Source organism: Hypanus sabinus, chromosome 5, assembly GCF_030144855.1.
Source record: "Hypanus sabinus isolate sHypSab1 chromosome 5, sHypSab1.hap1, whole genome shotgun sequence".
NCBI classification, from domain to species: Eukaryota; Metazoa; Chordata; class Chondrichthyes; order Myliobatiformes; family Dasyatidae; genus Hypanus; species Hypanus sabinus.
The window spans coordinates 86,688,851-86,714,773 of NC_082710.1; the positions used below are offsets into that span (position 1 = coordinate 86,688,851).

At 40.8% G+C, this 25,923-nt stretch overlaps 1 protein-coding gene across 1 annotated transcript in view; it reads left to right on the top strand.

Moving 5' to 3' along the window:
- LOC132394274 (contactin-associated protein-like 5) overlaps nucleotides 1-25,923 on the top strand; it is a 1,716,192-nt gene that overhangs the window by 1,454,614 nt on the left and 235,655 nt on the right. The window contains exon 19 of the mRNA XM_059970198.1: nucleotides 14,772-14,996. Coding sequence (XP_059826181.1) covers nucleotides 14,772-14,996 — 225 coding nt within the window. The remainder of the gene's footprint in view (nucleotides 1-14,771; nucleotides 14,997-25,923) is intronic.

Genomic DNA, 25,923 nt, shown 5'->3' on the forward strand with positions numbered 1-25,923 from the left:
TGTGCATTACGCCAAGAAAAAATGAGGTACAAAGGTAAACTAGCCAAGAATATAAAGGAGGATAGTAAAAGCTTCTTTAGGTATGTGAATAGCAAAAAAATAGTTAAGACCAAAATTGGGCCATTGAAGACAGAAACAGGTGAATTTATTATGGGGAACAAGGAAATGGCAGATGAGTTGAACAGGTACTTTGGATCTGTCTTCACTAGGGAAGACAGAAACAATCTCCCAGATGTAATAGTGGCCAAAGGAACTAGAGTAAAGGAAGAACGGAAGGAAATTTATATTAGGCAAGAAATGGTGTTGAGTCTGAAGGCTGATAAGTCCCCGGGTCCTGATGGTCTGCATCCCAGGGTACTTAAAGAGGTGGCTCTAGAAATCGTGGATGCATTGGTAATCATTTTCCAATGTTCTATAGATTCAGGAACAGTTCCTGCTGATTGAAGGGTGGCTAATGTTGTCCCACTTTTCAAGAGAGGAGGGATAGAGAAAATAGGGAATTATAGACCGGTTAGCCTGACGTCAGTGGTGGGAAAGATGCTGGAGTCAATTATAAAAGAGGAAATTACGACATATTTGGATAGCAATAGAAGGATCAGTCCGAGTCAGCATGGATTTATGAAGGGAAAATCATGCTTGACTAATCTTCTGGACTTTTTTGAGGATGTAACTATGAAAATGGACAAGGGAGAGCCAGAGGATGTAGTGGACCTGGACATCCAGAAAGCTTTTGATAAAGTCCCACATAGGAGATTAGTGGGAAAAATTAGGGCACATGGTATTGGGGGCAGGGTACTGACATGGATTGAAAATTGGCTGGCTGACAGGAAACAAAGAGTAGTGATTAATGGGTCCCTTTCAGAATGGCAGGCTGTGACCAGTGGGGTACTGCAAGGTTCAGTGCTGGGACTGCAGCTGTTTACAATATACATTAATGATTTAGATGAAGGGATTAAAAGTAACATTAGCAAATTTGCTGATGACACAAAGCTGGGTGGCAGTGTGAAATGTCAGAATGCAGGGTGACTTGGACAGGTTGGGTGAGTGGGCAAATGTATGGCAGATGCAGTTTAATGTGAATAAATGTGAGGTTATCCACTTTGGTGGCAAGAACAGGAAGGCAGATTACTATCTAAATGGAGTCAAGTTAGGAAAAGGGGAAGTACAATGAGATCTAGGTGTTCTTGTACATCAGTCAATGAAAGCAAGCATGCAGGTACAGCAGGCAGTGAAGAAGGCTAATGGCATGCTGGCTTTGATAACAAGAGGAATTGAGTATGGGAGTAAAGAGGTCCTTCTGCAGCTGTACAGGGACCTGGTGAGACCCCACCTGGAGTATTGTGTGCAGTTTTGGTCTCCAAATTTGAGGAAGGACATTCTTGTTATTGATGGAGTGCAGCGTAGGTTCACAAGGCTAATTCCCGGAATGGCGGGACTGTCATATGTTGAAAGATTGGAGCAACTGGGCTTGTATACACTGGAATTTAGAAGGATGAGAGGGGATGTGATTGATACATATAAGATTATTAAGGGATTGGACACGCTGGAGGCAGGAAGCATGTTCCCGCTGATGGGTGAGTCCAGAACTAGAGGCCACAGTTTAAGAATAAGGGGTAGGCCATTTAGAGCAGAGATGTGGAAAAACTTTTTCACCCAGAGTGGTGGATATATGGAATGCTTTGCCCCAGAAGGCAGTGGAGGACAAGTCTCTGGATACATTCAAGAGAGAGTAGATAGAGCTCTTATAGATGGGGGGGGGGGCTCAAGGGATATGGGGAGAGGGCAGGAATGGGGTACTTATTGTGTATGATCAGCCATGATCACAGTGAATGGCGGTGCTGGCTAGAAGGGCCGAATGGCCTACTCCTGCACCTACTGCCTATTGTCTATTGTTTATTACAATAGTGATGTGCAGAAGAGAATCTCTGAACACACAACACATCGTAACTTGAAGTGGCAGATCGTGAACATACACCCAATGACCACTTCATTAGTGACAGGTGCAATGTGGCACTGAGTGTACATTGCACAGGGTTAAGGCAAGGAAAGTTATTTAAATCAGATCTGAGTGCTGAGTTTCTCACTCGGAGGACTGAGGTTGCCTGGAACAAGCTGACAGTGGGAGGTTGTAGGAGCAGATGCAACTGCAATATTTGAAAGGAACTTGGATGGGAAATTAGAAGCAGAGTGCAGGCCTAATGCAGACAAATGGGATTGGTGCAGACAAGCAGTGTGATCAGCATGGCCAAGGTGGGCCAAAAGGCTCATTCCTGTGCCATACATATTTTGGTAGAATAACAGGTTTATTATCACTGACCATATGTCATGAAATTTGTTATTTTATTCAGCAATGTAGTGCAATTGGTAACTGATAATTGATTTATGAATGTCACTTGGGTACATTGAAAGACTCTTGTATGCATGACATCCAGACAGATCAATCCATACATAAACACATTGAGATAGTAGGAAGAAATAACGGAACACAGAGTGTGAAAATTACAGAGTGCGTATAGACAATTAAAGCACAAGGCCATAACAGAATATTATTATCACTGCTATTGGTTTATTCTTGTCATGTGTACCGCAATACAGTGAAAAGCTTGACTGACATATGATTCAGACGAATCAAATTATCACACAGTGCATTGAGGTAGAACAAGGTAAAGTAATAAAAATGTGGAGTGTTGTTGAGAGGCTCACGGAGCTGGCTTGTTAGCTTGCGGACGTTTTGTTACCCAGCAAGGCAATATCATCAGTGCAAATTCAAATGAAACGTTGGTGACCTACATTGTTCAGGGTGTGTGGGTACATGTGCCATTTCTATTGGTTACTGATCATGTAATCCGCGATTGGTTCATTAAAATCTGATTAGGTGATAATTGTTGTCCTGTTATGCAGGATTAACGTTGATTGACACGTGTTCTCAGGTGTGCATTGGCTCTGGACTGGCGACTTGCCGCTGAAGTGGGATGTAAACTGGGTTCATTTTGATGTGCCTGTTGATACAATTCTGTGTGGAGAACAAAGCCTCCAAGAATTCTCGGGCTAGGCCTAGGATAGTGACATTGGTCCACACAAAATTCTATCAACAGGCACGTTGAAATGAACCCAGTTTACATCCCACTTCAGCGGCAAATCGTCAATCCACAGCCAATTCACACCTGATTCCATGCGTCAATCAATGAGGAGGACGTTAATCCTACATAACGGTCCACTAACTCAACCCGGACAACAATTGTCACCTAATCGGTTTTTAATGAACCAATCCTGGATCACATAGTCGGTAACCAATAGACATGGCACATGTACACACACATACACACACATACACACACACACACACACACAGACTAACCACAGGACACATAACAGACGAACAATGTAGATCACCAACGTTTCATTTGAAGTTGCATTGTTGATGGTACCAAAACGTCTACAAGCTAGCATGCCAGCTCGGTGAGCCACTCAACAACAACGTTATCAACCCAAGCTGCAAATCTTTTCCAACCTCTTAACAATGCAAAATAAAGTATAAAAGTTACAGATAAAGATTCCGATTCATTCATCACATGTCCATCGAACCAGGCAATGAAATATGTCACTTGTGTCAACAACCAACACAACCTGAGGTGGCAATCTGCAAATGTCGCCAGATATTTCAGCACCAGAAAGGCAATCAACAAAATGCAAGATCAGAACAAGGTAGATTGTGAGGTTAAGATTTCGTTTTTAGCGCATTAAAACGTCCATATATGACCCTTGCAACAATATGGTAGAAGCTGGCCTTGAGCCTGCTGGTAAGTTTTTATGTACTGTCCAATAGGAGTAGGGAGAAAAGAGAATGAGGCTGGAAGGGGTCTTTGATTACGTTCTCTTAGCCTGAGGCAGCAGAAATGAAAGTCAAGCAACACACATAAAATGCTGGTGGAACGAAGGAGGTCAGGCAGCATCTATAGGGAGAAGCGCTGTCGACGTTTCGGGCCAAGACCCTTCGTCAGGACTCCTGTCTTCATTAGAAATGAAGTCAATTGGTTCATTATTGTCACAGGTACCAAGGTACAGTAAAAATCTTGCCTTGTCTACTGTTCATACAGATCAGTTATGATTGTAAGCAAGTTTGGGTGTATGCTTTTATACATAAAATATTTCATGTCCGAACATAAATGCAAGGATGAAATGTTGAGGCTTTATAAGGCATTGGTCAGAGCGCAGTTGGAATATGTGAGCTGTTTTGAAATTCTTATCTAAGAAAACTCTTGCTGGTATTCGAAAGGGTTCAGCGGATGTTCACTGGAATTATCCAAGGGTTAACATTTGAGAAACATTTGATGTCTCTAAGCCTGTACTCACTGGAGTATAGAGGAATGGGGGGGGGGGGGGTGATTTCATTGAAATGTATTGAATATTGAAAAGCCTGTGTAGAATGGACCTGGAGAGGATGTTTCCTATAGTGGGGGAATCTAAGACCGGGGGCGCAGCCTCCGATTACAAAGATGTCCATTTAGAAAAGGGATGAGCCGGAATTTCTTTAGCCAAATCGAGATGGCTTTGTGCAACTCATTGCCACAGGTGGCAGTGGAGGCCAATTCACTGGGTAATTTTAAAGTAGAAGTTGATAGGTTCTTTATTCGTCAGGGTGTCAAAATTTACGAGGAGAAGGCAGGAGAACGGTGTTGAGAGGGATAATAAATCAGCCATGATGGAAAGGCAGAGTAGACTCAATGGGCCAAATGGCCTAATTCATATCCTATGTCTTATGGTATTTGATAGCATATGTGAGAACAAAATGTGTAGTTATTTATGGAGTATGTGGTTTAGGATGAAGATGTCATTTACGAATAAAGACTAAATACTCCCTGGGTAATTTTCATTTCTTCACTGATCAGCTGGCTGTGTCCCAGATTGCAAATTTCTCCACTAATTACCTTTCCTATTTACCTTCTCCTTAAAGAAGCTTCTTCATATGTTTTTCATTAACTGTAATTTTGGGCACCTGTTGTAATATCTCCTTATATCAACTCAGTACTAAACATTGTTTGATAATATTCCTGTGATGACTTAGTACAGGTAGATGTACCATATTTAAAATTGGATGTGTGTATTATTATCACATGAACTAAGACAGAGAGAACACCTTAGTTTTGTAGTCCATCTCTACAGATTATTTCAATATGTAAGTACATTAAAAGGTGAGGCTCTCTGTTGGTTGGGGTTGACCCTGGATGCGTGTGACTCACAGGTCAGGGCAGTACGATATGGAGAGCAAGCTCCCTTCTCCATACAGCTGCTAAATCCAAAGGAACGACAGAGACTGACGCAGTTTGGCACCGGCAGTGTCACAGGAGTTGCTAGTGAGCTTCAAACTCGGCGTAGGACTGCCTCAGGTACTCCAACTCCCAAAGCCATCCCATAAAGCAGTGGAAGTTCGAGATCAGAGTTTTTCTTCTCCTGGATGAATTGTCAACCCCAGCTGACGAGCCCCGTTTGCCCAAAACAACTGGTTTTAAGATGCCAGTGACCTGCCTTTGCTCATTCTCCAGTCGGTAGAAATGCTTCCACTGGGCTTAGTAGCTAAGCCTTACATAAAGGCCAGGAACTGGACTTCATTGTCAGAGACTGTATAAGACGCACACCATTGGTGTGCTAGCTCTACTGCCTCCCTGGGCGAGGACAGGTTTAAGGAACCAGTACAAAAGGTTTTAAAAAAAAAGAGAATGAAGAACATAGTGCTGTAGTTGCAGTGAAAACACAGTGCAGCTAGATAATACGGTACAAAGTACAAGACAGCATAGATTGAGAGGCTGAGTTCATTTTTATTGTTCAAAATTCTGTTCAATAGGTTTATAACAGTGTGAGTGAAGCACTACTCGAGCCTAGCTGTATATGTTTTCAAGGTTTTGCGCATTCTGCTCTTCAGAGGACGGGAGAAGAAGGAATGCTCAGAGTAGGAGGAGTCTTTGCTGCTTGCTTTTACCATGCTTGGAGAAGTGTAGACAATCTGAGGAAGGGAGTCTGTTTTTCACTCAAGGTTGTTTACTGACATACTTCAGTACATGAGTGCAAAATAGAACAAACTGATTGTTACTCCAGACTTAATGCAGTATAAAAATCACAGTAAGCATAAAGTACACTGCAAGGAAACAGGAAAAACATAATAATTATAAACATTAAGGGCAGATTACTGGCTATAAAACGCAATGTACAAGATACACAAACTGATTATACTGCCTGTACATAAAGTGAAGAGGGTGATGTGTATATAATGATGGTGGGTGTGTTAGTGGCTGGAGGTGTTGATCAGCCTGATGGCTTAGAGAAAGTAAATGTTTTTGAATCTAGTTCCTTGTGTGGTTGCTGTGTAGCCTGCTCCCTGATAGCAATGAGAACAACAGTCTATAAGCAGGATGTGTGGGATTCTTCGTGATATTGACGGCTTTTTTTTCCGGCAGCTTTCAGTACTCTGCCTCAAAGTTCAAAGTAACTTTATTGTCAAAGTACATAGATGTCTCCATATATTACCCTTATTGGTATTCACTGTAGATACAAATAAATACATGGAATCAATGAAAAACTACAGACAGCCTAAGACAGACAAATAACCAATGTGCAAAAGAAAACAAACTGTGTAAATAAAAACAAAAAACAACAAGTAAAGATAGAGAGAGACAGATGGATGAATAATATTGAGAACATGAGTTCTCAGTCCTTCAAATGTGTCCATATGTTGTGGAATCGGACCAGTGTTTTTCCAAGATGGCGGCGCAATGCAGCTTGCAGTGGCCACTCCAGAGCTGATTATCTGTTATTTGTGAAGTGGGGTGCCATGCACAATCATAATCGATTGAAAATGGATATGGGAGCACGGAGGAACATCTGGAAATCTCCAGGAAGACCTTCTTTGTTGCTGCTGCTGCTGCTGTGAGGTCCGGGTCTTTGCTGGGAAGAACAGGCCCCCAGTCCTTGGGGTTGCGTTGCCAATGGCCGTTGGCGGGGCCGTCTTAATACGCTCGGCAGAGGATGGTGCTCGGAGAAGCTGTGCCGGAGGGGATGGTCGTCGGCTTGGAAGTTCGACGGATGGACACAGAGTCCACTGCGGTCAGGTTGCTTTCACTGTGTGCTGTGTCTGCGAGGCTGGGTTCAATGGAGCTTTCGTTGTGTGTTGCATCTGCGAGGCTGAGTCGGACGGCGCCGTGGATGTCCATAGCGGGAGTATTCCCTTCTGCTGCCGGCGTGGGATGGCGAGTCTGTCGGGACCCTGACAACTTGTGGAACTGTGTGGTGATTTCTTTTGAACTTATAGTCCTTTAACATCTTTGGACTATTTTTACTGTGCCCATAGTCTGTTTTTTTTATCAATTATGCTATTGTTTGCACTGTTGTAACTATGTGGTTTTGTGCAGGTCTTGTAGCTTTAGTTTTCGGTCTTGTTTTTGTCTGGTGGATTTGAAGCTCCTTTCTGGGGAACGCGCTAGATGGTAGCATGATATTAATACACAGCAGCCTCTCCGGACTCTGGATTGAGGATTGCCAAACGTTATGTGGATTTTCTAGTGTAGTCTGTTTTGTCATATGCTTTTGTGATATCATTCTGGGGGAACGTTGTCTCATTTTTTAACTGCATTGCATTTGTGGTTTCTAAATGACAATAAACTGAATCTGAATCTGAATCTGAGTGTTGAGGTGAGACTGGTTCAGGAGCCTGAAAGGGTAATAACTCTTCCTGAACCTGGTGTTGAATCAGGCTCCACTATCTCCTTCCCGATAGCAGTAGTGAGAAGACAGCACAGCCTGGATGGTGGGGGTTGTTATCTGAAATTAAGTTATTTGTTCCCATGGTGTTGGTGTTTCTGGCAATGTCATCATTTTTTACACATTCCCAATTACCTCTGTAATAAGGAGGTAGTTAAGCGTCTCCTATTAGATTCCCTTTTTCTTCACTCCTTTACTTCATCCACCCAGCCACTTATTTAATCTCCCATCCCCCACCCACCCATCTTTCCCTTTACCTGGTCTCACCTGCCAATTTGTATCCTTCCCCTCCCACACCTTCTTATTCTGTTGTCTTCCATGTTCCTTTCCAGTCTCAGCCTGAAATGTTGACAGCTTATTCCCCTCCACTGATGCTGCCTGACCTGCTGAATACTTTAAGCATTTTGTGTGTGTTGTTAGGTGTCAACAATATTGTGTATTTAGAATTTTATTTCTGCCAGACCAGGTAATGAGCACAGAGTTCCTTTCCTGAAGGACAGCTATGAACCACATGTGATTTCAACTATCTAGTTTTTTTTAATTTCGAGACAGGATTCTGCAGAACTTGATGCAAGACATGGTAGGCAGGTTGTAAGGGTGGGGGGAGTGAAGGGGTGAAAGGACCACCAGAATGAGGGAAAACAAAGGGTTGGTGGGGGAGTGGGAATAGAATGGATTTGTTACTGGAAGAGAATGTGTAAGAGGGGAACCAGAACAGGAAATGGAAAATAAAGTTGGGGGGGGGGGGTAGGGATCACCAGATGTTAGTGAAATCAGATTGAATATGATGCGTTGTTCCTCCAACCTACATTTAGCCTCATCATGCCAGTTGAGGAGGCCATGAACAGACAGGATGTGGAATTGAAATGGATGGCTACCAAGTGATCCTGCCTGTTGCAATGGATGAAGTGAAGATGCTCATCAAAGTGCTCCCCAGTCTGAATGTCTCTCTCATGTAGAGGAACACTGGATACCATAGACGACCCTGACAGGTGTACAGGTGAAGAGTCACCTGAATGGATTACTTAGGATGCTGAATGGTGGGGGGAGAGAGAAGGTGTAGGGGCAGTTAGTAAGGAGACCTGTGGCAAGGGATGAGTGGATAAGGGAGTTAATGTGGATCTAATCTGAATCTGAACTGCGTCTGCTTTCCATCATTGAACCAATTCTGAACCCACTTCCCTAGCTTTCCCTGAATCCCGTGCATTTATACATCATTAAAATTCAAATATATACTGTGCTGACCAAGGTCTTAGCACATACATAGCTAGGATACCTAAGACTTTTGCACAGTACTGTATATTGGTTAAAATAGCAAGCTGGTTGGGAACTAGAAATAAGTCTTTGGCTTTATAATAGCTCAGGTTTATGCAGTGAAGAGGGCAAATGGAATGTTGGCCTTTGTTACAAGGGGAATTGAATACAAGAGCAAGGATGTTCTTTTGCATTTGTACAGGGCCCTGGTGAGACCACACCTGGAATATTGTGTACAGTTTTGGTCTCCAGGTTTAAGGAAGGACATTCTGGCAATTGAGGAAGTGCAGCGTAGATTCACTAGGTTGATTCCTGGGATGGCAGGGCTGTCTTACGCAGAGAGATTGGAGAGATTGGGCTTGTACACGCTGGAATTGAGGAGATTGAGAGGGGATCTGATTGAAACGTTTAAGATAATTAAAGGATTTGTTAGGATTGAGGCAGGAAATATGTTCCAGATGTTGGGAGAGTCCAGTACCAGAGGGCATGGATTGAGAATAAGAGGTCAGTTATTTAAAACAGAGTTGAGGAAGAGCTTCTTCTCCCAGAGGGTTGTGGAGGTGTGGAATGCACTGCCTCGGAAGACGGTGGAGGCCAATTCTCTGGATGCTTTCAAGAAGGAGCTGGATAGATATCTGATGGATAGGGGAATCAAGGGATATGGGGACAAGGCAGGGACTGGGTATTGATAGTGAATGATCAGCCATGATCTCAGAATGGCGGTGCAGACTCGAGGGGCCGAATGGTCTACTTCTGCACCTATTGTCTATTGTCTATTGTCTAAGTATTATTTGACAATTGGAAAGACATAATTTATAAGACTTTGCAAAAGTCATAGGCACCCTAGCTATCAAAATGTGCCTAAGGCTTTTGCACAGTACAGTACAATTAAAATTTGACCCAATGAACATTTAAAGTATCAACATAGTTATCATTGTCATCATTTCAGCTGCCAGGATATTTTTATAACTTTGAACTGAATATTGCAATCAATTTCTTGTTTGAGGGCAACATAATTAAATTGGTAAATGCATGGGATGGAAATCCTGCTTTAACATGCAGCACATCTTTTCAATTTTGCAAGAGTAAAATACACCAGCAGTGAGAGGGAGAAAGGCTGTGAGCAATAAACCACAGTCCCTTAAAGCCACTAGCAGTGTTAGCCACCAAGAGGAAGGATGGTGCAATAACAAGGGTGTGAAGCAGAACAACAGAGGAAGATTATTTGAACAATCTTAGCCATTCATAATTTTGTACACAGTAATTATGAGACTTTCCATCTCCGCGGGTTCTGTTCTTGAGCAGGATTCTGTGAACTTTTCCACCAATGACAGTAAGCTCAATAACAGGCTGGCGTTAAGAAGCATTTAGACAACATTTATCAAGTAGTAGATGGGCAGAAAAAGTTGGCATGGACATCATGGGCCAAAAATCCTATTTCAACGCTGACTGATTCTATGACGATTTCCTCCTGGTGTTGATTATCTCTTGCCTTAAATACTGGCACTACATTAGCTATTGACCAGTGCTCCTGTACAAAAGTACTATTAAATATGTTTAACAATAAAGTGATATCCATCAGTATTCTTATTATAATGTATAGTATACTTTATGTATTGCACAGTACTGCCACAAAGCAACAAATTTCACAGCATTTGTCACTGATAATAAAAGTTGGTTCTGATTCTCATTTAGTGTCTCTGCTATCTTTTGCTGAAAGACTGAGGAAAACAACATAGCGACCTTCACAGCTTCAGGATCTCCTAGAGTGAATTCAAAGTCACTACAGTTGTAAAGCAAAATATAATGTTTGTGGTTGGATAAATGGCTGACACCAGGAGAATCCACAGCTTACTTTGAATATTCCCATAGGGTCTCTGCGTTCTCCCAAGGCGATAAAAAGGCTTTGGTTTAAAAACTTTGTTTCAAGACAGCATAATAAACAGCTCCCAGCCTACCAGCACCATACTGTCAACCTGGATTTAGTGCTCAAAATCTCGGGAGTAGGATTTGAACTTACAACCTTGCAGATGTGGCATTGAGATAAGGCTGCTGCCAACATGGGACAGGCTAAACTACCAGTGATTCAACCTTCCCTTCAACATAACACAAGGGAAAACAATTGTCTACTGTTACACAACCAATACCATCTTCTCCTTCAGCTAACAGGAAATGTGTGGCAATATACACTCAGTGGCCACTATATTAGGTACACATGTACACCGAATTGTTAATGCAAATATCAAATTAACCAGTCATGTGGCAGCAACTCAATGCATAACAGTATGCAGACATGGTCAAGGTTCACTTGATGTTCAAACCTAACATCCAGTTGCGGAAGAAATGTGACTTTGACCATGGAATAATTGTTGGTACCACACAGGGTGGTTTGATTATCTGGGATTTTCATGCATAACAGTCTTTAGAGTTTCCAGGGAATGATATGAAATACAAAAAACATCCAGCGAGTGGCAGTTCTGTGGGGAAAAAATGCCTTGTTGATGAGAACGATCAGAGGAGAATCAAAGGTTCATTTATTATCAAAACAGGTATCCATCTACAACTCTGAAATCTGTCCTTTCCAGATAGTCACAAAGCAAAGAAAGAAAATGAAAGTCATTCAGAGTGAACATTAACCCCACCCCCCACACCACACAAAATAGAACAGACACATCGATCCCTCACTCCACACAAAAAAACAAACAGAACATCAACCCACAAGCACCCTCTCCTCGCACAACAAAATGCAAAAGGAACAGGTGATAAAAACACAGAATATTAAAACCATAAGTCTGAAAAATTCCACAGTCCATAAAAGCAATGTCCAATCCATAAACGCAGAAGCCGTGATACCATCCTGTGATATCATCAACATTCATTGAAAGCGAGGGACACCACATGAAGCAGAGAGGCCTACCCGCCTACCACAGAGAGCCACCCAGCAATAGGCCACTCACAGTCTCCTTCTCCGGCAGCGATCAAAAGAAAGGCAATCTGTGCTGAACTTTCACTCACCTTCCCCATTCGCCTCAATGTCTCAATCTTCCTCAATGCTTTAATCAGCGCATAGTGTATGCTTTAATCTGTGAAATAAAGTTGAACACCATCTCATGTCCAATCTCGAAGTTTCTTCACATCAGGGCCGTGTGTGCTCACTTCCCAGAATCTTCTCAGAGACAGCAAAGTGCTGGATCACTTAATCAATCTCCAAACTGTAAATCACAGGCTCTAACAATCCCAGAAACACATCTAAGGTGAAAAAAAGACATTTTTGTGAGCTATCTGGAAGGTGTACACCAAGGGAGCATTGTTCGTGGGCAATTGTGAATTAGTATTGGTTTATTATTGTCATGTGTTCCATATGTACAGTGAAGAGCTTGTCTTGCATTCTGTTTCCACAGTGCAATCATTATACAGTGTATTGAGTTAGAATGAGGTATAATAACAATGCAGAATAAAGTGTAAAATCTACAGTGAAAATGCAGTGCGGGTAAACAATAAAATGCAAGATCATAATGAGGTAGATTGTGAGGCCAGGAGTCCATTTGAAATCGTGATAACTGTGGGCTGGAAGCGTCCTTGAGCCTGCTACATGCTTTCAGGCTTTTGTATCTTTTACCTGAAGAGAGAAAAGAGATTGTCTGGGGTAGGTTGGGTCTTGATTATGCTCTACCGAGGCAGTGCAAAATATAGACGGTCTGTTGAGGGGAGGCTAGTTCCTGTGATGTGCAGAGCAGTGTGTTTCCACACGCAGCTTATTACGGTCACAGGCAGAGCAGTTGCCATACCAAACCATTATCTACCCAGACAGAAAGCTTTCTATGATGCATCAATAAAAGAGTTGAAAAGGGTCAATGGAGACATACTGAATTTCTTCGGCCTCCAGAGTAATTGGAGGCATGGCGAGCTTTCTTGGTGTGTGTGTGTATGTATGTGTTTAATGGCCGTCCGCCCTGTGAATGTGTTCTCGGATGCTCCAGTGTTCTCCATACGGACTATCCTCTCAGCATTGCTTCATTTAGGGTAATTGTATCACCAAGGATACCTGTCACCCAGGCCATTCCGTTTGCTCTCTTCTACCTTCTGGGAGAAGACACATGAGTCTGAAAGTCCCGATCACCAGACTCAGAGTAGTTACTTCAGTACAGCTCTGGACTTCTGAAGCAACAACTTCTTTCACACCTCCTTCCTGGTGATACTGCCACATTCTCATACTCTTAATTCTACCTCTTTTGTTTATTCTGTTATTGTTACTTCAGCATTTCTTTTTGAATTCATTCAGATGACACTTCAGTCTTTTGACAGCATCCTGTGGCTTTCCATGCATTGATTCCATTTCCAATTCATAGTTCTTCATCACACATATAGCAAGATATACAGTGTACAATGTCATTTGTGTTGGTGTCAGCTGCAAGGGTCACCCCACATTACTGTCCCAGCATAGCATGCCTGCAGTGTTCCACAGAACAGCACAAGCAGCAGAAGCAACAAGACAAAGGCAAAATAAGCCCCTTTCCCATCCCTGCTACCCACCCAGGCAGGGCTCCAGGCTTCCAGTCTTTATTGCTGCAATTGTGCATACTGTTTACTCTGTGAACTGGCAGGGTAACTGACCACTGTATATTTCCCATGGTTTTAAGTGAGTTGGGGAATCTGAAGGGAGTTGGTGAAACGGTGGGGATGATAAACATTGAGACTTACATGGGATCTCTGTTAATGGGCTACTGCAGAATTGGTGGTTCAAATGAATTCCTCTTTTGTGTGTCTTTCTCTAACTCAATAACTCTATGACAAACCAAGTACTGTATTATTTCAAATGAAACAGAAAATGCTGGAAACACTCATCAGGTCAGACAGCATATGCAGAAAGAGAAACAGAGTTAGCATCAGGATCTCCGACTTGTAACACTAACTGTTTATCACTCTGCAAATACTGACTGATCTGCTGTGTATTTCTAGATTTTTTTTCTGTTTTTATCTCAGATTTCCAGCTTATGCAGTTTTTGTTCTAATTTTCAGTTAAGACCATCATGTTTCCTTCTTTGTCAAGTGTTGCTAGTGAATCAGCTCTGTTTTTACACCAGTCTCTCATGGTCACCTTTAACAACTTTTTATTGCTAGATTTGTTTTTGAAACCAAATTCAAACTCTTAGATTTCCAATGTACACCTTGATTTATCTGTTAGTCCGTGGTCATTGAGGGAAGTACAGCATGGTAACAAGCCCACACATTCCAATTACACCTATGTAAACAATTACCCTAATAACCCATACATCTTTGAAATATGGGAGGAAACCCATGCAGTCACAGGGAATATGTACAAACTTATTACAGACAATGACAGCAATTGAACTCAGGTCACCGACATTGTAGTAGAATTACGCTAACTGCTACAATAGCATGCCACACCAGTATCTTGGGGTATCTGAGTCATAACTGTAAGACAATAAGACATAGGAGCAGAATTAGGCTATTCAGCACATCTAATCAGCTTTGCCATGGCTAATTTATTATCCTTCTCAAACCCACTCTCCTGCATTCTCCCCAATGTTTTTGAAACCCATACTAATCAAGAAGCTATCAACCTCTGCTATTATAATCCTAGAGAGGTACAAAATAGAAATCTAATTCTGCAACACTTATCAGTTATATTTCTTTTTCTCTGCATTGTTGATTTGCCACAGGAGTAGTTATCTCGGTCAGACTAACATGCTACAATAATTTTCTACAATGCAGCTTATAGACGCTAATCTTTTTCTTTACAGAGGTGTCTGCCTTCTTTGAGGTTGGAACATCCCTAATATACAACTTTCAGGAATTTTATGGGATTGTCAGGAATCTAAGTGCACATTTATCTGCCATCTACATGGATAAGACTACCTCCTCAGAGAACACTGCTTTCAGCTTCCGGACAACACGGGCTCCCAGCATCCTCCTGTATGTCGACACTTACCACGATGAGTATTTGGCTGTGATATTACAGCAAAATGGTAAGTTCAAATTGAATTTTGTACACAACAGTAATTCTTATAAAGATCCAGTCAGAATTGTATGTTTTTAAATGCAATATAGCCTGTACCTCCATTGGAAAATGTCAGAGTAAATTGAAAGGTTACAAGAGGTTATTGTTCAAAATAATAGGTGATTTACTAAAAACTGCTGCATACTGGGACACCAGTCAAAAGCTGATCTACCTGGGCATGAATTTGGCATAGCTTTTACTTTCTCAGTTGACAAGATTACCAGTAAACTACATTTTGATAACAGGATGGTGTCTGCAGGAAGACTTAATTACATAACAGGATAGATCCTAATTATAGGGTAAAGTGATTATCCATGACCCTAACAGTAGATCCAGTTTTCTATTACAGCAGTGAGTGCACACCATAACATAATTAGTGGTGTTTCCAAAACTCAGGTGTCATTGCTGCTGCATTCCATGTCTCTAGTTTTGTCTGCAGTTACCACATTGGTACAACCCACATCACTGTTAACTAGTTACTAGCCCTCACTATTCTTTCTCTTACAACAGAAAGAGGTTCTCTTACAACATTCAGTAGGGTGTTATTTTTCAATTAACAACAGTTGAGCAAAGAAGATTTCAATGTTTGTTTAACAGTTACTGAAACAGTAACAAAACCAAATTGCAATTGTTCAGGTACTTTTTCCTAGGCCATAGAATAAATTGTATCTATACAAATGGTTGATGATTCATCATGATGAGCAAGAGTTACATCACCTTGAAAAGATGGATTGTCTCATTCCAAAAGTCAGAAAGAATATTATATTTGTAGTCAGATTAGTTAATAGTTAATTTGTAGTTAATTAGTGTTGGTGTAGCTTAACCTGCCTGTGTACAATTTTCCTACCATTCTTAAACTTCATCAGATTAAGAGATTTTAAAGTTATTATTCTGTCAGATTCCCTATGGATAAATATATCCTAATTTTTTAATGTGCTACCAATTTATGAGGGAGTTAGTGACGTGATCATCAATTATCAGTATTATCCTGTTCTATTTTCTTATCTGAACATTATTTTGGTAGGAAAATCTCAAATGAAAAAGAAAATGAGTTTGTTTAAAGATCAGAAATTTAGTTCCTCCACATCCATTCTACAAAGGAATGGCAGATCAGACTCGATGGGCCAAATAGTCTAATTCTGCTCTTGTGTCTTATGATATGCAGATTGCCATAGGTGAAGCATGATGGCAAGAGTCTGAAAGGAAGAACTGATAGATCAAGTAGATCTTATGATCTATTTCTTTGCAATGCGATTACCAGTTTAACCACTTAAGATATTCAACACATCTACTTCTATCTTTTCAAGATAACATATTTGCCTAGCTTCTTTTACAGGATTGTTACGTAACTAAGTTGTGTTATTCTTTCAACAACCCCCCAACATGTTGGATCACCCTGAATGTTGAAGAAATACTTGGTCATATCAGATACATACTCTGTCCCAAAACCCTGTTTCAGTACTCTCCTGATCCATCTCAAGGCTGTACCACTTCCCCAAATTTTTATTCCTTCCACCTGATTCAGAAACACACATGCCCTCTGAGATAAGTGTAATTAGTCACAAATATCAAGATAATATTGCATGACACAGGTAACAGTCATAGATAACTAATAGCAAGATAAAAGCTGTCAACTATACTTGCTTACATCACACAAGATTATGTTGAGATCTGCATTTATTTATCATCTGAATGATTCAGTAAGATTGGTGTCACTTTATATATACGTATGTATTTTAAGTTGGTAAGCCAAGTTACACAAGTTCAGTGAGGTACAGGTACAATGAAAACTTTAATTGCAGCAGCATTATGGGAAAATTAATTCAGACTACACACAGAAAATAAATTAGACAAAACAGTTAAAAAAAGATTGTGGAAAACGAAATACGTTCAGAGAAAACACTATTGGACAAGTTCATGGTAGTGCAAGAGATAGTCTGTCGTATTTTGATGCTGTTTTAGGATTACGGTTGTGTAGTTCACTTTAAAAATCTGGTGACTATAGGAACATAGCTGTTCTTGAACTTGGTTGTGCGAGATTAATTTTATTCCATTTTCCACTTAGATTTTGTTCGGTATTCCCAAGGAAAGATCAGTGAACATAATCAAAGCAAATATACTGTTGAAAATAGAAGCTAATAACAGGATATAGTTCTATCACATATTTCTAGTGCCCATTTCCCTTATTAGCAACATTATGAATTTACTGGAAATACTTTTTATACCTGATTGCATCTCTACTCCATATCTGCTCTCCAAATAATTAAAGTGCTTGCAGCCTACCATGGTAGAGTTACAATGAGAATTCAGTTATCTAGTTTTGGTATTGAACATATTGCACCAGCCTGAGCTGGGCTAAAATAAAAAAATAGTAGAATAAAAGGAACATTGGTCCCTTTAAACCTACAGACAGAAACATACAATTGTTCCTTATTGTAAAAGCAACCTTACTCCCTGTTGCTGAGTTATCAAATTACATTTTGCTATTGACAGTTATTACAATAAGAACTCTTGCATGGCTCAGAAGTATTGAACATTCATTTCGTTTTCAATACCTGTTTTTCTTTCCATTTCAGACACCTTCCTTATTAATAACTTCAATTCTTATTCAAGTAGTGTTTTTGTTCAGTCAGCCCGGTGGTGTGCTTGTTCAACTGTCAGCGGCTGTCTCATTGTGCACCAACGCTTAAACACATCAGGGGTCAGTCAATATTGTCTCACCGTGGGGATAAGTATCCTCCACAAACAAGACTTACAGTCGAAAGGATTACCACCAATCTATCTCAAATAGTGTAAATTTTATAAAGGTGCATTTTATTTGGATATTTACTGGCTATTTCTTTTAAATAGGTCATTGTAATGTGCACCAAGAGAGTGAAAAGTTTTAGTCTGCTTGCCAGCCAGACAGAGTTTCTTAAAGTGATACAAGAGTAAAATAAAATTAGAATGTAACAAAGCAGTCACAGAAAACATGCAGTGCCAGTCAATAAGTAAAGTGCAAGGGCAGAGATGAGATAAATAAAGAGATCAATTACTCCCCCCCTCCCCCCCCCCCCCCCCCCCCGTGCACTGCCCCTTTACTCCACACCTCATACCTACACTGATACAGCCACCGTCCTGGTGTGCTTTCATATACTCTGCTGTTAGCTAGAAGAGTTCATCTTGCCAAGCCACTTTGTCATTTTATCCTGCAAGAGTCACCTTTTCTGCAGATAGTCGTGCACCTAGCAACACTTTATGGAAAATGGTCTATGTATATAAGCTAATCTTATGTATATATGGCCACACTCAGTTACTTATATATTGTGTTTTGTAGGATTGTATTTCTATTCATTGTGTGTTTTTATTTTTATTGTGTTCTTTATTGTGATTTTTATGCTGTATCAGATCCAGAGTAACAGTCATTTTTTGTTCTGCTTTACACTTGTGTACTGGAGAATGACAATACCCAATCCTGAATATTAAAGAGTTCATCTTTAGCATTTGAGAGCTCCATTCAAGAAACATCTAACAGCAGGGTAGAAACTGTCCTTGAGCCTGGTGGCATGTGTTCTCTAGCTTTTGTATTTTCTGTCTGTTGGGAGGGTGGAGAAGAGGAAATAACAGGACAGATAGGGTACTTGATTATGCTGGCAAAGTTATGCCCTTGGAGCTTTAATAGGCCAATTATAAACTCCTTAAAAGTAAAGACAAAAATTATAAATGAATTGAGATTTGGTAGCTAATAATTTTATTTTTTGCCTCCTAATAATTGCTTCCATTTTCAACTACGTAACAGAGTAATTTTCTTTTATGAATTTTGAATTGATAAGTTGTATGGAGCTGAATCTGGCTCATGTTCAGAACGATGCTAATTAATTCACTGCCCAGCCCCCAATAAAATGATCCCCAGTAGCCAAGCTGATCATTGATTCTGAGGGCATGCGATAGAGAAGGTTGTGATCTGGAGACCTCGTCAAGAAAGCCTGCTGGCAAAGGTCTTTGAATAATATTTAAATGTTTTCACCATCCATTAGAAAATGGCCAACTATTCTCCACTAACTGTTGGTTAGAGGCAAGATTAAACCAGTCCAGTGATCTAATTCAAAATAATGATAAAGTTAAAGCAGAAAGGAGAATGATAAAGAAAATTAAAACAAGCAACAGTATTAAATATTTTATCTCTACATTTTGTTCACATATCTAGTTTAAGGTTAAGTTCAGGTGGACCCTCAGTGTCTCAACCCCTTTTTCTTTCTTCAAGAACTGACATAAAACTGACTTCTACAACCAAGCTTTTGATTATCAACAATCATATGTTCTTATTTGCATCAAATTGGTGCTTTGCAACACCACTGTGAAGGACTTTGTGGCACTTGTGCCTGGTTTCAAATGCTCTCCAAAGCAAGTTACTGTTTTGTAGTGTTAATTGGAAGCTCTGAGATTTGACTAGCTTTAAAATTGGATTGAGATTGTTCCTTCAATATATCATAGGTAGCAGAACGAAGTTTGAATCTGCAAATGCACTATAATTTATTTTCTAAAAGGATGTTGGCATGAAAAATTTATTTAAGACTATGAGGTGAAGCACATAGTCTTTCTTCCAGGGAAGGGTTGCTAAAAACAAGAGAGCGTAATTTTTTTGCAGGCAAGAGATTTAAAAGGGACATTAAGGGCAGCTTTAACAAGCAAGATTAGTGTGTGTTTGGAATGAGTTGCCAGAAACACTGGTTGAGGCAGACACATTAACATCCTTTAAAGGTTATCCAGATAAGTTCATGAATAGGAGGGTTTTAGCCATGTTGGCTGTGGGACTAGTTCACTGGGCCACACAGTAGCATGGACTAGTTGGACAAAGGGCTTGTTTCCATGCTATATCACTTTATGACCCTGTAATATTGATATCCCTAGCCAGAACAGGCAGCGCACAAACTGTGGCAGCATGATAGCATAGTGGTTAATGTAACGCTTTACCACACCAGTGACCCGGATTCAAATCCCACCACTGTCTGTAAGGAATTTGTATGTTCTCCCCACGACTGCATGTGTTTCCTCCGGGTGCTCCGTTTTCCTTGCACTTCCTAAAGAAGTATGGTCTTAACCTACTGTTGGTAGGTTAATTAGTCACATGGGTGTAACTGAATAACGTGGGTTCATTGGGTGTATCTCAAAGAAAAGGCAGCATTTATCACCTGTCCTGAATCAATGCCTTCACTGAAATGCTTGCTGCCTATTTCAATAAGTTTCAATAAATACATTTAATGTCAGAGAATTGTATACAATATACATCCTGAAATTCTTTTTCTTTGCAAACATCCATGAAAACAGAGGGGTGCCCCTAAGAACGAATGATAGTCAAAATGTTAGAACCCCAAAGCCCCCCCAGCTCCTCCCTCCCACGCACAACCACCAGCAAGGCAATGATCCTCCCCACCCTCACCAGCGAAAAAGCATCAGCACCCTCCACAGAACACTTAAGCATGCAGCAAGTATTAATAAAGACACAGACTTGCAGTGCCCCAAAAACTACTCATTCACCCGATAATTAGACATACCATAGGTTCTCTCTCTCCTTAATAAAGGAAAAGCAGGTGGCCCCATTTCACAGCGAGAGGGGAAACATAACAAACAACTCACTGATTTACGATGTTCAAAGTCTGTTGCGTCGCTTTTTCCGAGATCTGCGTCAAGAGAGTCGGCACCAAAAAGGTGCAGCTGTCGGGACACACAAACCACAACAGCTAACCTGCTGCTCCAGATGTTCAGTGTTCTCCCATGACACTTTCGTCGGGGCACCGGCCTAGAATCAGCCCATCCCCACAGCAACGAAATTCTGGATCCCTGAAGGCACACTTGTCTTCTAGACTGCATCCTTGGGATATCAGAAAGCACCTGGTTGTGAGGCACTGAGAGTGGGTCCCATTATCACAAAGAACCAAAGTCAGAGTGTAACTCCAGGTCAGGGTCTTCAAAAGAACCTTGAAAAGGGAAAAATGAAGATAACAAAGATAGAAATAGAGCTGTTTCTGGAGATGCAAGCAAAGGAGTTGCCATTTAGCACCATCTTGACTTTGCTCCTCCTTCATAAAACAGTTGTAAGTCACATACATTCCATGCAAATAAAGTTCAAGTTCAAAGTAAATTTATTATCAAAATACATATACGTCACCCAATACAACCCTGATTCATTTTCTTGCAGGCATACTCAATAAATCCAATAACCATAATAGAATCAACGAGCAACCACATCAACAGGGCGGACAACTGATGTGCAAAAGTCAATAAATTGTGCAACTACAAAAGAAGTAATAATAATAAATAAGCAATAAGTATCAAGAACATGAGATGAAGAGTCCGTGAGAGTGAGTCCATAGGTTGTTGGAACAATTCAATGATGGGGCAAGTGAAGTTAATTGCCTCTGGTTCAAGAGCCTGATGGTTGAAGGGTAATAATTGGTTGTGTGAGTCCTGAGGCCCCGGTAGCTTTTTCCTGATGGCAGCAGCAAGAAGAGAGCATGACCTGGGTGATGAGGGTCCCTGATGATGGATGCTGCTTTCTTGTGACAACTGCACTGTGTATGTTAATCAAAATGGCTTCTTTGTTTGTTAAAAGTAAAACCGTTTCTTTGTTAGCTAACTGGTGAGGGAGTGTTTTTCTTGCACAGCATTCTCAAAGCTTCTTGAAGCTTGTTTAGGTTAAAGTTGCGGATAATGGGGATTGTATTAATTTGTTAACCAATTGGGTTGGATGTCATTTTCTCTTGTGGGTCTGGGAGCTGGGATTGCGCGGTCTTTTCAGGAGTCGGGAGGAAGACGGCGAGGAAGATGGATGGGTGCGGCACTGATGGTTGATCACCGAGGGTGGTCCCAGGTGCGCGGGTTGTGGAGGTCGGAGAAGAGCGAAGAGTAGTCGGAGGGTCGAGGATTGAGCTCCAACGATGTGCACAAATTGACTGAACTTTGATAAGTTTTGGCGCCTTTTCTTTATTTTCTTTCCCTTCATATATATTGTATTGTTATTAATCACTTAGTTCTAGTAAGATTTATAAAGTGTATTTTGTAACCGTACCTGGTGTGAGCTTGATATTGTGTGTGCGACTTTGTATTAGCGTGTATTCCACAGCATCCTCATTAACAGGAGGCGGGGCTTGGCGGGTGGCTGGAGTTTCCTCCTAGACATACACCAGCTTGTTGCGTAAGCATTACACAACGTTTCATGTAGATGTGCTCAATGCTGGGGAGAGCTTTAGCTGTGATGGACTGGGTCATACCCACTACTTTTTGTAGTCCTTTCCATTCAAGGGCACTGGTGTTTCCATACCAAGCTGTGATGCAACTAGTCAGTACACACTCCACTGCACATTTATAAAAGTTTGTCAGAGCTTTAGATGTTATGCCGAATCTTTGCAAACTTGTAAGGAAGTAGAGGCGTTCCTCAGAAAGTACATTCTGAACCACTTTGAGTTTTATGGCAATCCATTACTTTCTTGGTCATCGCTAATGATGTAAGATTTCTAATTTCAGATTTATTTAATCATTTGAATGTAAATTTGTGGGCCACGAGAATGAGTTTTAAACTCTCATCTCGAGACCAACTGTCCAGAACCCTGTATTTAACCATGAAATACAACGCAACTGTACCCAACAATCTTTTGCAAATGCTTAACAACAGAATGGATAGAATTGTCCTGATTAACCACTAAATGTTTTGTTTATCCTCAAACAGCCAGTTTGAGAAATACTGCTCCAGATAAAGGCAGCACAGTAACAGAGCAGTTAGCATAACACTATTACTGTACTAGTGACCCAGATTTAATTCCATATGTAAGGAATTTGTATGTTCTCCACATGACCAAGTGCCTTTCCTCCAGATGCTCCCACATTCTGTAGATATGCAGGTTACTAGATTAAATAGTCACATGGGTGAATTGTGCGGCATGGGTTCATTGGTCCTGAAGCATGCTGTGTCTCTAATTATAACTAATAACTGGATTAAAGGCTGGAAATATGAGAGAGATTGCCAATGTTGGAATTTGGAGCAATACACAAAATGTTGGAGGAACTCGGTGGGTCAGGCAGTATTTTTCATGCTGAGTCCTTCCACTGCTTGGTGTATTACAACAAACAGCCTATTTTTTTTTCACTCAATAAAAATAACCATGAAAAAGTCCAGGAAGATTCAAGAACAGATATAGATGAAAGCTTTCAGAGTTCGCTTATACACTCAAGTGTTCTAGATGGTGACGCTTTTGACAGGAATTCCAAAAATTTGGCTTTCCCTGTTTGTTAATTCAACACCAGATATCTTCCGTCAATGATGACTTTGCTGCTGATTTATGTAATTAATACCATAAGACCATAAGATACAGGAGCAGAAGTAGGCCATTCTGCCCATTGAGCCTGCTCACCCATTCAATCATGGGCTGATCCAATTCTTCCAGTCATCCCCACTGCCCTGCATTCACCCCATACTCTTTGATGCCCTGGCTAATCAAGAACCTATCTATCTCTGCCTTAAATACACCCAATAAATTTGCCTCCAGAGCCACTCATGGCATCAGATTCCACAGATTTACCATCCTCTGACTAAAGTAATTTCTCCAGATCTCATTTCTAAAAGGACATCCTTCAATCCTGAAGTCGTGCTCTCTTGTCCTAGATTCCCCTACCATGGGAAATAACTTTGTCATATCTAATCTGTTCAGGCCTTTTAACATTCTGTATGTTTCTATGAGATCCCCTTCATTCTCCTGAGCTTTGGAGAATACAGCCGAAGAGCTGTCAGACTTTCCTCATATGGTAACCCTTTGATTCCTGGAATCATTCTTGTGAATCTTCGCTCAACCCTCTCCAGTGTCAGTATACCCTTTGTAAAATAAGGAGCCCAAAACTGCATACAATACCCCAAGTGTGGTCTCACAAGTGCCTTTTAGAGCCTCAACATCACATCCCTGCTTTTATATTCTATACCTCTAGAAATGAATGCAAACATTGTATTCGACTTTTTCACAACCGATTCAACCTGGAGGTTAACCTTTAGGGTATCTTTCACAAGGACTCCCAAGCCCCTTTGCAACTCTGCATTTTGAATTCTTTCCCCATCTAAGTAATAGTCTGTCCATTTATTTCTTCCACTAAAGTGCATGACCATACACTTCCCTACATTGTATTTCATTTGCTACTTTGTTGTCCATTCCCCTAAACTATCTAAGTCTCTCTGCAGGCTCTCTGTTTCCTCAACATTACCTGCTCCTCCACCTATCTTTGTGTCATGAGCAAATTTAGCCACAAATCCAATAATACCATAGTCCATATCATTGACATACATACATTGGCTTCCATGTATTCAGCAGAGTCATAAACTGCTGGACCAGAAAGGCCTTATCTTTAAATCTGGTGTATTGCATTTCTATATGATCCCAGGAGTTCAATCCCAACTTCCATGTGGAACAAAGATCTGCAATCCAATAACTCAAGTTTCTGGAAGAGATCTGTTTTCATAAACTGGCGTGTTGTAATTCCATATGGTGTTTTACTCACAGAATGTTATGAGAGTGTAATTTCAGAACCAGATGTATAATCACTGACCAATGCCATGATTTTTTTTTTGTTTTTTGACAGTAGTACATTAAAAAATGCTGTAAGTTACACCAAAAGAAAGAAATAATGTGAAATGGGAATAGAAAGGTAATTTTCATGATTTAATAGACCATTCAGAAATATGATGGCAGAAGAGAAGAAGTTTTTCCTAAAATGTTGAGGATGTGTCTTCAGGCTCCTGTACCTCTTCTTTCATGGTAGCAATGAGAAGAGAGCATGTCTTGGGCGGTGAGGGACCCTGATGATGGATGCCACCTTCTTGAGGTATCACCATTTGAAAACATCCCAATTGGTAGGAAAGGTGGTGCTGGTGATGGAGCTGGCACCTCTCTTGCCTTCTGCAGCCTGATTTGATCCTGTGCATTGGAACTTCATAGCAAGTGGTAATCCAAGCAGTCAGAATACTCCTCACAGTCCATCTGTAGAAATTTGCTAGGGTCTTTGGTGACACATCAAATCTCCTCCATCTCATAATGAAGTTTAGCTGCTAATATATTTTGCAGCAATGTGTTAGGCCCAGGATAGACCCCTGAAATGTTGACATCCAAGAACTTGAGGCTATTCACCTTTTCTACTGCCGCTGCCTCAATGAAGACTGGTCTGTGTTCTCCTGACAGCCCCTTCCTGATGTTCACAATTGGTTCCTTGGTCTTGCTGATGTTGAGTGCAAGATTGTGTTGTGACTCTCCTTAACCAGTTGATCTATCTTATACCTGTATATCCCCTCAACACCATCTGAGATTCTGCCAAGAACGGTGATGTCATTGTTAAGTTTTGGAGATTAAGTCCCATGAAGTTGCATCTTTGAATTTTGTGAGATGTTCTAAATGTGATAGACTCTCTCAGCCTTGAACCAACCATCAATCTTTCACTCTGCACTAATTTTGTACTAATCCCATTTCATTTGTCCAGAAAGCTCAGATTCCACCTCTCACTTACATTTCTGAGGCAACTTCCAACTAACCTACCAACATCCTCACTTTTGGGATGTTGAATTGAGCTATAATGGGTGGTGGCTTCGGTTTGGGGGGGAGGGGAGAGATGTTAGAAAGATAATGGAAACACTGTTTCTCCTAATAAACAATTTCCCAAGATTTCACTCTCCTTCCGCTGTCAGAATTCCTGAGGCCCGGAGAACCAGTCAGTCCATAGTAATAACTTGTAACAATTTTGACAATTTGAGGCTTATTAAAATATGCAAATTGTCAGCCATTCCCCTGAGAGCAAGCTGGCTGTTCCTACAACTTGGTGTATTCAGGAAGTGTTTTTTCAATGACCTCAGAATTGTTTCCACAATTAACCCTCTTCAACCCCAA